The sequence below is a fragment of the Typha latifolia genome, chromosome 6 (assembly GCF_019914945.1).
Source record: "Typha latifolia isolate L0001 chromosome 6, TyphaL0001v2, whole genome shotgun sequence".
NCBI classification, from domain to species: Eukaryota; Viridiplantae; Streptophyta; class Magnoliopsida; order Poales; family Typhaceae; genus Typha; species Typha latifolia.
Genome location: NC_133091.1, coordinates 11,520,467 through 11,532,647, shown reverse-complemented (window position 1 = coordinate 11,532,647; position 12,181 = coordinate 11,520,467). Strand labels below are relative to the sequence as shown.

Sequence of the window (12,181 nt, the reverse complement as noted above, 5' to 3'; positions counted from 1 at the left end):
AGAGAGAGGAGGAAGAGGGGGAGGAGGAGGAGAAAGGGAATAGGAGAATACGTGAGTCACAGTAAAGTAGACGAATATAATACATCACAATAACAAATGGGAAGATAATGGAATTGCTTTTGCGTAGGGGAAGAGTGATCCCATTTTCGTTCCAGTGAATTGCTCCACATGCATGCACCGTCAGCTCTCCATATGCTTGACACGTAGCTCCACTCATCACCCCCATACATGACTACGTTCACTTTTCCATATCCATAAGCATTCTATTAATGCCAAGAATGATGTCAGTCATAGTTAAAGATTAATGGATGCCTCCCTTGCATTTAGTTCTCATTGTGCTTTAGAGTAAATCTTAATTCTTCTTTCTTTGTTCCTTCTCGTCATATCATATATACATACATTGGCAGGAGTCGATTGAATTAACCCCAGTTTTCTTCTTAAATTTTGACCTAATATACTGTGGTCGATCGATCTAGCTAGATCTACTTGGTGCTCACTGAGTGTGTTAGCACTGAGCATGGAATAGTTGGAATAGTCCTTCCACTCATGACTCACCACTAAATGGGTAGATGGTCAAAGTCTAGAATTAAAGCACATTTGTAGACTTTGTCACCCCTAAGATTGAATTAGACTTACACCTCTGCGGTTAGATTAAAATACAAAGTAATTCTCTATAAGTTTCATCTGTGTCACTCGATCCTCGATATGATCTTTCTTTATAATATTAAGGTGATTTTTATGAAAACAAATTTGTTTTTTCTCAACCGGTCGATCGATTAACCGACATCGTAAATAAAAAGATTAATTTCCCCTCTGAGACAACTCCCTGAATTTGATGCGAAATTAAAAACTACATATAGAATGTTGGGGTGATATTGGTTCCTAGTAATTAATTCCAGACCAAGCAAATAAGTACATATCTTGGGTTCAAGGTTTAGTCAAGGGGGTTGACTTGGATAGACAAAATGCTCCAAGCACCATCATCGTGAGATGGAAAGGTGAGATGCATGATCACCCATAGATAATATAAAGTTGGCTCCTTTTTTTTTTATTCCAAAAAGGACAAAGAAAAACAAAAAAGTTGGTTGGCCACTTGGAAGTCAAATCTCCAAGATGGTTTCAGAACAAAGTAAATCCAAGTGATGGACATTGGCCACTAGAGAAATATGCATACACTTTTGTGCAAAGCCATCCTAAGCATGCATATAAGATCTTAATGAAATTTTACAAGTTTTTTTTCTTCTTTTCCGAGAAGAGAAGATCATAATGAAATAATTATTGTTTTATTTGGTTAGCTGCATTCTTCACCATTTAAGAAGTGATGGAGCAAATCATTTTGCAAATCAACTGTTGCTCTGAAGAAGAAGAAGAAGAAGAAGAAGAAGAAGAAGAAGAAGATGCATATACTCATCAATGATAACTTTATTCTATTATTATTATTATAAAGATGATGCATATACTCATCAATGATAACTTTATTATATTATTATTATTATTATTATTATTTAGAGAAATTTTCAAATATCATCCTGCATTTAATTATTTTCCAATTAATATACTTTCGGAATTTCATAGCATGGCCCTTCTTTTTCCACAGATAACTAAACTCAATCATTCTCAAATTGAAGTGTATCCACCACAGAATATTCTGTTAAAAATATTAAAGGTTAGTATTAGAATATCTAAGTTACTCTTTGATGACTAGAGTTGAGTGATTAGATATAGGAAAATGTTTTTGATGTGGTTGGGATAAAAAGTGGAAATGACTTAGTCAAAATAACAATAGATTGTTATACGAAAAATTACAGGGCCAAAGAAGAGGTTTAATTACAAGATCCACAAGGGATATTAATAGAAAATTGATAGAAATATAGGGTGTTATTTAAAATTTTCCATGTTTATTAGGTTTTGTTTCACATCAACATAATCAGCTGCACTGTCTGACTTATGGCACAAAATTCTTATCCAATACATATTCTCATATTAACCCCTCTATTTTTAGGTTTTTTTTTTTAATATTAAAAAAAATTATCTTTAAAATTATTCTGATTAAATTAAAGACTATCCTTTATGAACGAGTAATTTGCAACAAAAAATCTTTAGTTTTCTAATTAGCAGAAATAGTCCCTCATTTATCGAATTACAATTTCAAATTCTTTTTACTAATTTAGTCCTAACAAATTCTAAAAAGACTATCGTGTCCTAAAAACAATATGCATTGTACGCTGTAATTTTCAATGATGTGTGCATCAAGATTTTAGAAAAATATCACGTATTATTTATATAATTTATACGCGTCGCTTATGCAAAAGATATGCTCTAATTTTTAAAAATACGCACATCAAAATTAAAAAGGTAAAATAGTCTAAATCAGTAAAAAAAAATGTCTGCTCTAATTTTTAAGAACACTCACATCAAGATTAAAAGAGTAAATTAGTCTAAAAGAATGTCTGAATTTGTAATTCGATAAATGAGGGATCTATTTTTGTTAATTATAAAACTAAAATGGTTTTGCTGCTGCAAATTACCCCTTTATGAAGTAAACTGATGAACAATAAATCACAATAAACCAATAATCTAGGGGGTGGCATGCATAAAAAACCAAATAACTGAAAGTACGACTCTTCTAATTCTGTAATATTAAGTAGAAAGGAAATAGCGATAGCTAACTAATTTACCCGCGAAATTTTTTCCGATCCATTCAAAAAAGATGAAATAAATATTTTTCTTATTTATTTATCGGGTATTAAAGTTATATCGCAGTAACAGTTATTCACGAATAACTCCCATCTCTTCCATTTAATTCTCTTCCTCTCTCTCTCCTTCTTGGCTCCTCTCATTCCTCCTCTTAGATCCAACAGCGAATAACTCCTACATTTATTCACGTCCCGTATCTACTGTCGGCACGATTGCACGAAGCCAAGTTGTTTGACAAAATTCTCTGTCGAGTTTTTAGATGAATGATTTGACGTGTTTGACGAAATTCCCCACTGAGGTTTTAGAGGGATGAAGCCCGTCTCGAAGGATTCTGCATTGGTTGGGAACAAATTTTTGGCAGGATCGCGGATTGTAAGTCATGGAAGGTCAAGGAAAGGAGATGAGAATTTGGATCTCTTTGCGAGGATCCAACGAAGTCAATTCGCAGAAGGCCACGATGAATCCAGCGGTCAAAGGAGTGCAGGTTCTTTTTTTTTCAAAATTCTGCTGTTTCTTTAATTCGTCATATTATTTGTTAGTTTTATTAGAATTTTAGTAATGAGGACAATAAATGTAAGGGATTACATTGCAGTGGCAGATAAATTGAAAGGGATTTCAATGGCGCCAGGAGCATTAGGGAGGAATGGTGTGGATGATTTGTTATCCTCGGATGTCGAGAAGCATGAGTATGATTGGTAATGACTACAAACATCAGTTTCTCTAGATTAATACTTCGTGCTACATTTGTGAACTTTTTAGCTATAAAGGATTAAATTAATGCAAGCGCTATGTTATCCGCTTCTCTAAGTTCTTGCCTTGGCAACGAAAGACATCATAGAATGTTGAATTATCCTCATCTCCATGAGCATTGTCTGCTCATCAGCATTAACATTTAAGAATTACAATAAGAAGATCTTGCAGGTATTGGATATAACAAACTCGTACTGGAGGGAGTCCTTTGCACTTGGGCAGTCCTCAATCACAACTGCAAGCAATTTACCTTCATTTATTGCCATAAGCTAACTACAAATCTAATTGGAATGCAATGGAACAGGCTCATGACTCCCCCTGGAAGTCCTCATTTTCCATCCTCCAATGCCAATGAAAATAAACTATCCTCAGCATCTCCAAGGGGCGGTTCAGGAGTTCGATCAGTCTCAGCTGCAAAGCCTTCGAGAGTAGGTCTCATATTGTGTTCTTATATCAGTAATAGTCAAGTTTAATCTAGAATTCTGATATCGAAACTATGACAACTTTATATAGTCTTCATTTTCAATCACATATGTAGTTGAGGGGCCATCACTTGTCTATGTTCAAGTAGAATAATTTTGATCATGTCTCCAGTATCACATATCTTTTTGGCTAGAGCACAGTACCCTGGAATGTCTTTTTTTCTTTCAACTTCTTATCATTTGAATTGAGAGATCTAATTGAGAGCACTTCTTGCTTGCAAGTACCTAACAAATATTATCTCATGTACAGTTATCTATGTCTTCTAAATCAGAAGAAGGCCATGTTATTAGATCAGCCAGGAGCAGCTCAGCTACTCGCTCTACTTCCATCTCCAGCACAAGCACTACCTCAAGCTATTCATCTAAAAAGAAGACATCAATGCCCAGCTCAAGCTCCTCCTCAGTCACCTCTAAACCTTCAACTCCTGGCAAGCGCCACCCCGCTGCACAAACCGCAACAAGGTCACCCGTCGCTGCTCCGACCTCTCGTCCAGTGGCTTCACGTCTGCCTAGCCCCGCCAAAACTCATCAAACATCTATCTCCACTGCAGAGAAAACCAAATTAATCAAGAACTCTAGACCCTGTACACCAACTGTTCGACCTCGGGCTCCTTCCACTGTATCCACACCTAGGTCGACTACTCCCGCATCTCGCTTAGATTCTCAGAGATCGATGCCAACCCGTAGACCCCCAACAGCAGCAGCCATCTCAACCACAACCCGTCCAGCCTCGGCCGGGCGAATTCTAGACAAGAGGATGAAACAACAAGAACTACGTCAGCGCTCTAGCGCTCATCATCTTTATTCAAACTCAAATGCAGCAGCCCAAACCAGCTCTAAACTGCAGCGTTCACTGTCGTCGTCGTCGTCGTCAATTGTTACCCGAAGCAGGCTCCAAGACAGCACACCGAAGACCCAATTGCATGGCAGTAGGATCAAGGCCTCCACAGAGTCAGCATCCAGGAGGTCACTTGATGTTGCTCTGAAGCATATGGTGAGATCCTCTCTTACACCAATACAATGCTAGTTGTATCATATGGAATTCAATATCTAACTTCAAATACCATCAATGACTAATACTTAGGACATCCGGAAAGGCGCAGGAGGCATTCCTCGAGCCTCCCTTTACCCGCGAGTCATTCATTCTAATCATAGTTCTAACAAAGTTGTTCCTACTAATGACGACGATGGATCGACAGAGACAGCCGTTTTGAGGAGTGGCGATGCCAATTCTACGGAAAAAGAGTCTGCCATGGCGAGATTGAGTAAGCAGGACATTTACGAGAGCTTGCGGTATGATGCCATTCTCCTTAAAGAGAACGCCGAGAATATGAACTGGCTGCACAGCGCCGAAGGCAAGCGCGACGAGAGCCCTTTGTTTCAGCGGTTCGAGCAGCTGCCGGAGCCTTTCAGCCCTTTATCAAAGGATTGATCTGCCTCTTGTTGCACAGTTTATCTCTCAACTGGATGCATGAAAAGGAGTCCTTGACATTGTTCAAAAACTAACTGCTTTGTTGCAAAAGTTCATTCAAGAGTGCACGTTTGCTGTTTGGTTCGCGCATAAGATTTTTCTTTATTATAAATGTATACATATTGTTTTACTTATATTTTTATTATTTAGTTGTAAAAGTTAATAATTATTTTAAATAAATTTACGTAGGAATTTATATTTGGTTATTAAACTTTGAATAAGTATATTACTTGTGATAGAAATTTTGCTTAAAAAACATACGTAATTTTATCGCACAACTTCTATATCTGTGATAAGATGTTACGCATAATGTGTCATGTGACTTATTTTATATAAATTTTGTATAAATGCTATCTTTAAACAAAAAAAATTAAGGCCTAATCTGAATCCGATCTGACGGTTGGATCAGGGTCTGAACCGATCTCCAATCCTATATTTTAAACCAATAATACTAGTTGAGGTAGACAAGGATGGGCCCAACTTTGACAATGCCCAAAATATTATATATATATATATATATTCCTAATCTAATCATAAACCAAAGACTTTAATCTATGTATGTCTTGGTGGATTGCTTGGGGAGTTCGTAATATTCCACCCAGATATATCCAGCACTAAGGCCAAACAAGGTGCTTTAAAATTACTGGAAATATGTTTAAATATGCATTACATAGAAGATTTGGAATAGAGTGAATAAGTTTTTAATTAATGTCAAATTACTCTCTAATTTTTTATTTATTTGTCTCACTTTGCTCATTCTAAAACTTTTATTCAAGGTTTATTCCCACATTGACTTCACACAGACTATAAGAATTGCCACTGAAATATATTAATTATAATTTCTAATAAATTGTTAGATTTTTCTGGTAACCACATTGTAGATCTTGTGGTTTCACATTAGTCCACACTACTGCTATCATTATTTCACACCATTATAGTGACATATTTAATATCTTAATTACCATAACATTTGAGATATCCACTGCTTTAAAATTCGTGCCATCACCCATTAATTATGGGCCATGTTGTGACTAATAAATGCATCTAACTCCAAATAAAAAAACCTAAGCTTGAAGGCAATATGATGGCTACCAATACCGTTCATCATAGCATTAATATTGCAACTATGTCCCAATGAAAAGTGTGGGGACAAATAATAATTTTGGCAGTTGAATCCCTTTGTCATAAAATAATCTAAATGACCAAATTAGCCCTCGTCTTTTTGTTAGAGTGCATGAATCTTTTAAAAAAAAATTAAGCATGAGATGGGTTAAAATGTCTTATTTAAATTTCAATAACATCAATTTTGCCGAGAAAAGATTAAGAAAATAGTCATAATAAAATAAAATAAAGAGAAAGAAGAAGAAAAGAGGAGAGAAGAAAACTATAAAATATTTTACAGTTGATATGAAGCTCATGTTATTGTTGCCAGAAATAATAATGCCTCATTCCAACTGAATGAACTGAGGGTGATTTCCACAATTTCCACTAAGCGTAGGAACTAATTTGCAAAATAGAAAAAGTACTCAAAGTCTCAATAAAATTCTACGTGTTTTGGCATCTTTTTAAAATCGTCCTGTGCTTTTAGCGTTTTCACTAAAAAGCCCTTACGTTTTTGGGATAATTACACCTGTATCCCTTAACTAGGTAAAATTTCTATTGTTAAAATATGTCAGTCACATTTTAAGGGGAAGATGGTCATTTGATATATATATTTTTTAAAAAGGATTGGATTGTTGTTAAGGGCCGAAGTGTTAAAAATAAATAAGGGAGTCTAGAGTCCTTCTAAACATACATTAAAAAACTAGGTAGATTAGAAGCACATATTAATATTAATTGGGGCTGCAAATAATATATTAGACATAATTATCGACCAATTCGCCATTCCTTGATTAAATTTTTGGTTATCCTAAGAATTTAGATTAAATGATGGCCTAAAACTCTTAATTACTAGGTCTTTTTAAGCTCAAATTACAGGAGTTAATATGTGAATATGAGATAACAAAGAGGAATAGCTAATAAGATTACCATATGCTAGAGGCTCTTTACAAAATAATTATATAACGTAGGGGGTGAGTTATAAAAACTCATAATACTAAATACATGAATATTTACGAAAAAGTCGTAGAACTTCTTTACTTTTTAACAGCTGGATGCCATCCAATTAAAAGCTGCAAAGTTCCTCTCCTCTCCACTTCTCTGAGCCTAACTCCAGAAAAAAAGCCTTCGATTTCTCTAACAAAGCCGGGAACCAGTTCGGTTTGGTCTAATGAAGCTCGGTTTCACCAGTAATGGCGGCTACATTGCTGTGGGAGCCTCGTGATCCGTGCCGATTGAGCTCTGGAGCCCAAGTTGCTGGGTTCCGGAGAGAAATCTAGAGGTGCTTTCTGGTTCCTACTAATTCCTTGAGTTCAGCTATCGGAATGGGGCTTTGGGCTTCGAAAGTTTCAATTTTTGAGAGATTTAATCGGTTTTTGCTATGATTTTCTGGGTTTTGCCTTTTGGGTTCACCTCTAATTGTGGAATTTGAGAAGAAAATACTCCTTTTTATCTGTGCTAATTTTTCTACTATTTTCTGGTCGTGGAGCCGTTTTCTTTTTATGATTTGGCGAAAGTTATGGTGCTGAAGTTAGGAATGCTTTTTTTTTTCTAGGTGGACATAGTTAAGGAGTGGAATCTTGAGCTCTATTTCTAGCTTACTATTAACTCACTAACTGGACAAAAAAGATTATTGGGTTTTGCGAGGCTTCTCAAAAAAAAATTTTGGTTATTAATCCTCGTAGTTTTTGCTCGCGTTTTAAATGTGGGTTGTTGCTTGGAGCTCCAAGTGTGGCCTTCTCAAGTTGGTTAGTGATTCATTTGAGCCTAGAGTCTGCAGTCTCTTCTTTTCTCATTAATTATTAGAAAATTCCAAAATTTGCTGCTCTCAATGAGCTTTGAGTGTTGCAATGACGAATCCATCCAAGAGTAGTTTGGCAGAACGAATATGTCTTCTTCCACAGGTGATGAGATATCGATTTAGACCTGAGCCTTTTTTATTATTTTATAATTTATGTTTATTTTTTCCTTTAAATTATCCCGTCAATGTTATCCCACACTTATTTATATCTTGTAAGTAGTAAATAATTAGTGAATCATTACGCCCAGTTCAGCATTAGGCTTTGTTTGGTGATGTCACCTCCACCCTTTTGAATTTCTCCTCGATTGGTGTTCTGCTTTTGCTTTGCCTTCCACTGCTCTTTTTTGGATCAACTAATTTGCTGTAAACAGTGTCTATTGCTACTCAATTTTAGCGCAAAAAAGTGGATCATGTGAGGAGTTGGACCAAATTCTGACGTTCGAGATGTTCTTCTTTTGCATAAAGTTTAATGGTGCGCTTTTGCTTTCTTCCTTTCTTGAGGCCTTTCGGCTTTTGTGCATTGATCTTATTCTTTTCATTTCTTTCACTAATTGATATCTTAAGAAACCCATAATTTGCTTGTAAGCGAGAATTAGGTCGACTTTTGCTTTTGTCGACTATATCTTACCTTAGAATCTGTTGCTTTTTCCTCTTTAAATGGCCACCATTCTTTGAAAGTGATCTGTTCGGCACTTATGCAGCTTAGAAATTAATATGGGACCGGTTGTTGCATACAGTGAGTTAGAACCAGATAAGGCTGATAACTCAACTTGTTTAGGATATAAATATGTAGGGACAAGGAGAATCATGGCTTCTTTTAACAACTAGCCTTAAGAAAGTACTGCAGAGGCATTTCATATTCTGTAATGTCTCCATAATAAGGAATTGCACCTTTTCACACATTTAAAACTAGCAGCCATAACTTGCTTTCACCCAAGAAACATTGTTTACTACCAACCAATTTGTACACGTCTTAGCCTAGCTTGAAGATGTACCTTCTGGAGCAATAGCTTTAAAAATATTTGCTTTCTACTGTTGTAAAAGGCTATGGGTAACTTAGTTTTCCTGCTAATCAACTTGTTTAATTGTGGTAAGATAAAGCTAACTAATCAAGTTAGAATAGATAGTTCTAATGCTGTTTTTTTTTCTTTCAAAAACCATCTCATTTTCTCCTCTCTGTTCATCTGTGTGTGGCTGTATATGTTGTGTACATACGACGTATGCACCACATATGCAACTTGCTTTTTGCTATTTTCTGATATCTTAAAGGAAACACTTTCTGGGGTCTATGGTACTTCAATCTTTTACCATCTCTCTTCCCTTGGCTCTTTTTATATAGGTAAATTATGTCCAATCCATGTTTATGTCTGCTTGTGTGTTTTATATAAAGAAGGCTACTCTTGTATATTTTTATAGTTAACTGTCAGATAATTGCTGTATGATTTCATTATATGTCATTTTAAGAATTTTAAAATTTTGCTCTTTTATTGTTGCAACAGGAATAGGAAGTGCTGGTCTCAATGATGGAACTCATTGTTCAAATTCTTCTTCTCTAGCTGAAAATTAGCCATGGATCACCTCAAGATTAGATTCTTTTCCTTTTTGTTGTTCCCCTTCTTTTTTTTCCTAACATGCTTTCTCTCTTCAGCCACTGCTGACTTAAGTTCTGATAAGCAAATCCTCCTTGCCTTCTCTAATGAAGTTCCCCATGGGCGCAAGCTCAACTGGAATTCCAATAGCTCAGTCTGTTCTTCTTGGCATGGGGTACGGTGCACACCAGACAAATCTCGTGTTTTTGCCCTCAGGCTACCTGGCACTGGGCTTGTTGGCCCAATCCCTGCAAATACACTTGGCAAGCTTGATGCTCTCCAAGTCTTAAGCCTCCGATCTAACCGTCTTAGTGGAAATCTTCCACCTGATCTCTTTTTGCTTCCTTCCCTGCAATATCTTTACCTTCAACACAATAATCTATCAGGAGATATACCAGCTTCACTCTCATCTAGATTTATCACTATTGATCTTTCCTATAACTCTTTCACAGGAGAAATTCCAGTAGGGTTTCAAAATCTTTCACAACTCTCCATCCTGAAGTTACAGGACAATTCTCTCTCTGGATCAATCCCTGACCTTAAAATCCCTACTCTAAAGCTTTTGAATCTGAGCAACAACAACCTGAATGGTTCTATTCCTTTTTCTCTCCAGAAGTTCCCAGATAATTCATTCTCTGGGAACCCTCAGCTCTGTGGTCCCCCTTTACCTCAATGTTCTGCAGTACTTCCTTCTCCCTCGTCATTCCTTCCGCCTTTAGCACCTTCACCAGCATCCTCAGTGACGAACAAGAAAGGCACCAAGAAAAGAATAAGTGCAGGGTTCATCATCGCAATTGTTGTTGGGGGCTTTGCCTTGCTGCTTCTACTTGCTGTCATTTTCATTGTATGCTGTTTTACAAGGAAAGATACTGAAGGTGGTGGAGATTTGAAGAAGGATTCCAGTAATGGAAATAATGAAAAGCCTAAAGCGGAATTCAGTAGTGGGGTTCAAGTGGCTGAGAGGAACAAGTTGGTTTTCTTTGAGGGATGCACTTACACATTTGATTTGGAAGATCTGTTGAGAGCTTCTGCAGAGGTATTAGGAAAAGGGAGTTATGGGACAGCTTATAAAGCTATACTTGAGGATGGGACAGCAGTGGTCGTGAAGAGGTTAAAGGAAGTTGTCGTGGGGAAGAAAGAATTTGAACAGCAGATGGAGACCATAGAGAAGGTCGGGCAACACCCATATCTCGTAGCTCTTCGTGCTTACTACTACTCCAAGGACGAGAGGCTTCTGGTTTGTGATTATGTTGCCACTGGCAGCTTATCATCCTTGTTGCATGGTATGCTTATCTAAATTTCTAATTTTGGGATTGATTTCAGTTACTACAGTATTACAATGAAATGCTTTTCCTGGAATTGTGCAAATGCTTGACCAGAATATTTATGAAATATTCGCTGATTTCTCCAATCCGAAACTGAATGTGCAGGGAACAAAGGTGCTGAAAAAACACCATTAGATTGGAACAGCAGGGTGAAGATTATACTTGGAACAGCGTATGGCATTGCACACATTCACTCAGAAGGAGGTCCTAAGTTTGTCCATGGCAACATCAAATCAACCAACGTCCTCCTCAATCAAGACCTTATTCCGTGTATCTCAGATTATGGCCTCAGCCCTCTGATTAATCCTCCTTCCACTACCTCTCGGGTTGTGGTCGGTTACCGTGCACCTGAAACCATTGAAACTCGAAAGATTACTCAGAAGTCAGATATCTACAGCTTCGGGGTCCTCCTCCTTGAGATCCTCACTGGGAAATCTCCACTGCTGTCACAAGGGCATGATGATATTGCTGATCTACCGAGATGGGTACAGTCCGTTGTCAGAGAGGAGTGGACTGCTGAAGTATTTGATGCTGAATTGATGAGAGGTGGGAATGCTGAGGAAGAGATGGTTCAGATGCTTCAAATAGGAATGGCTTGCACTACCAAGTCCGCCGACCAACGACCAACAATGGCAGACGTGATTAGGATGATCGAGGAGAACCAGCAGTCTGGATCCGAAAGTCGTACATCCTCACGAGACAAGTTGGATTCAGATGTGAGAACAACAACATGAGTTCTCCATACTAGAATGATTGTTCATGCATAGTAAAGTTGGCTCAAGAAAACTGTGGACAGCCTTTACCACTGTTTTGCTTGGTGCTAGGTGTGATGCTTAACAACTTTGGCATTTCTTGCTACTAGATAATTTGATTGGTGGGTACTAATTATCTTATTTATCTAATATAACCCACTATTACAACTTTGGCATTTCTTGCTACTAGATAATTTAATGCACGAGAAAGAGCTT

General features: G+C 37.1%; 2 protein-coding genes across 4 annotated transcripts; both read left to right on the top strand.

Moving 5' to 3' along the window:
• The first annotated feature begins 2,775 nt into the window (after window positions 1-2,775).
• Window positions 2,776-5,490, top strand: LOC140791083 (uncharacterized). Of its 2 annotated transcripts, none has more exons than XM_073141470.1 (5): window positions 2,776-3,181; window positions 3,290-3,392; window positions 3,752-3,875; window positions 4,180-4,923; window positions 5,014-5,490. In XM_073141470.1, the coding sequence occupies exons 1-5, from the start codon at window positions 3,007-3,009 to the stop codon at window positions 5,359-5,361; spliced, it is 1,494 nt and encodes a 497-aa protein (XP_072997571.1). In that variant the 5' UTR covers window positions 2,776-3,006; the 3' UTR covers window positions 5,362-5,490. The 2 variants fall into 2 exon arrangements, with proteins under 2 accessions (XP_072997571.1, XP_072997572.1); XM_073141471.1 differs by having other exon boundaries at window positions 2,871-3,181; window positions 3,296-3,392.
• A 2,034-nt stretch (window positions 5,491-7,524) lies between these two features.
• LOC140791015 (probable inactive receptor kinase At5g58300) lies at window positions 7,525-12,141 on the top strand. 2 transcript variants are annotated; one of them, XM_073141361.1, is made up of 4 exons: window positions 7,525-7,780; window positions 8,671-8,771; window positions 9,799-11,171; window positions 11,319-12,141. In XM_073141361.1, exons 3-4 carry the CDS (start codon window positions 9,869-9,871, stop codon window positions 11,945-11,947), a joined length of 1,932 nt encoding a protein of 643 aa, XP_072997462.1. In that variant the 5' UTR covers window positions 7,525-7,780; window positions 8,671-8,771; window positions 9,799-9,868; the 3' UTR covers window positions 11,948-12,141. The 2 variants fall into 2 exon arrangements, with proteins under 2 accessions (XP_072997462.1, XP_072997461.1); XM_073141360.1 differs by lacking the exon at window positions 8,671-8,771.
• The last annotated feature ends 40 nt before the right edge of the window (window positions 12,142-12,181 follow it).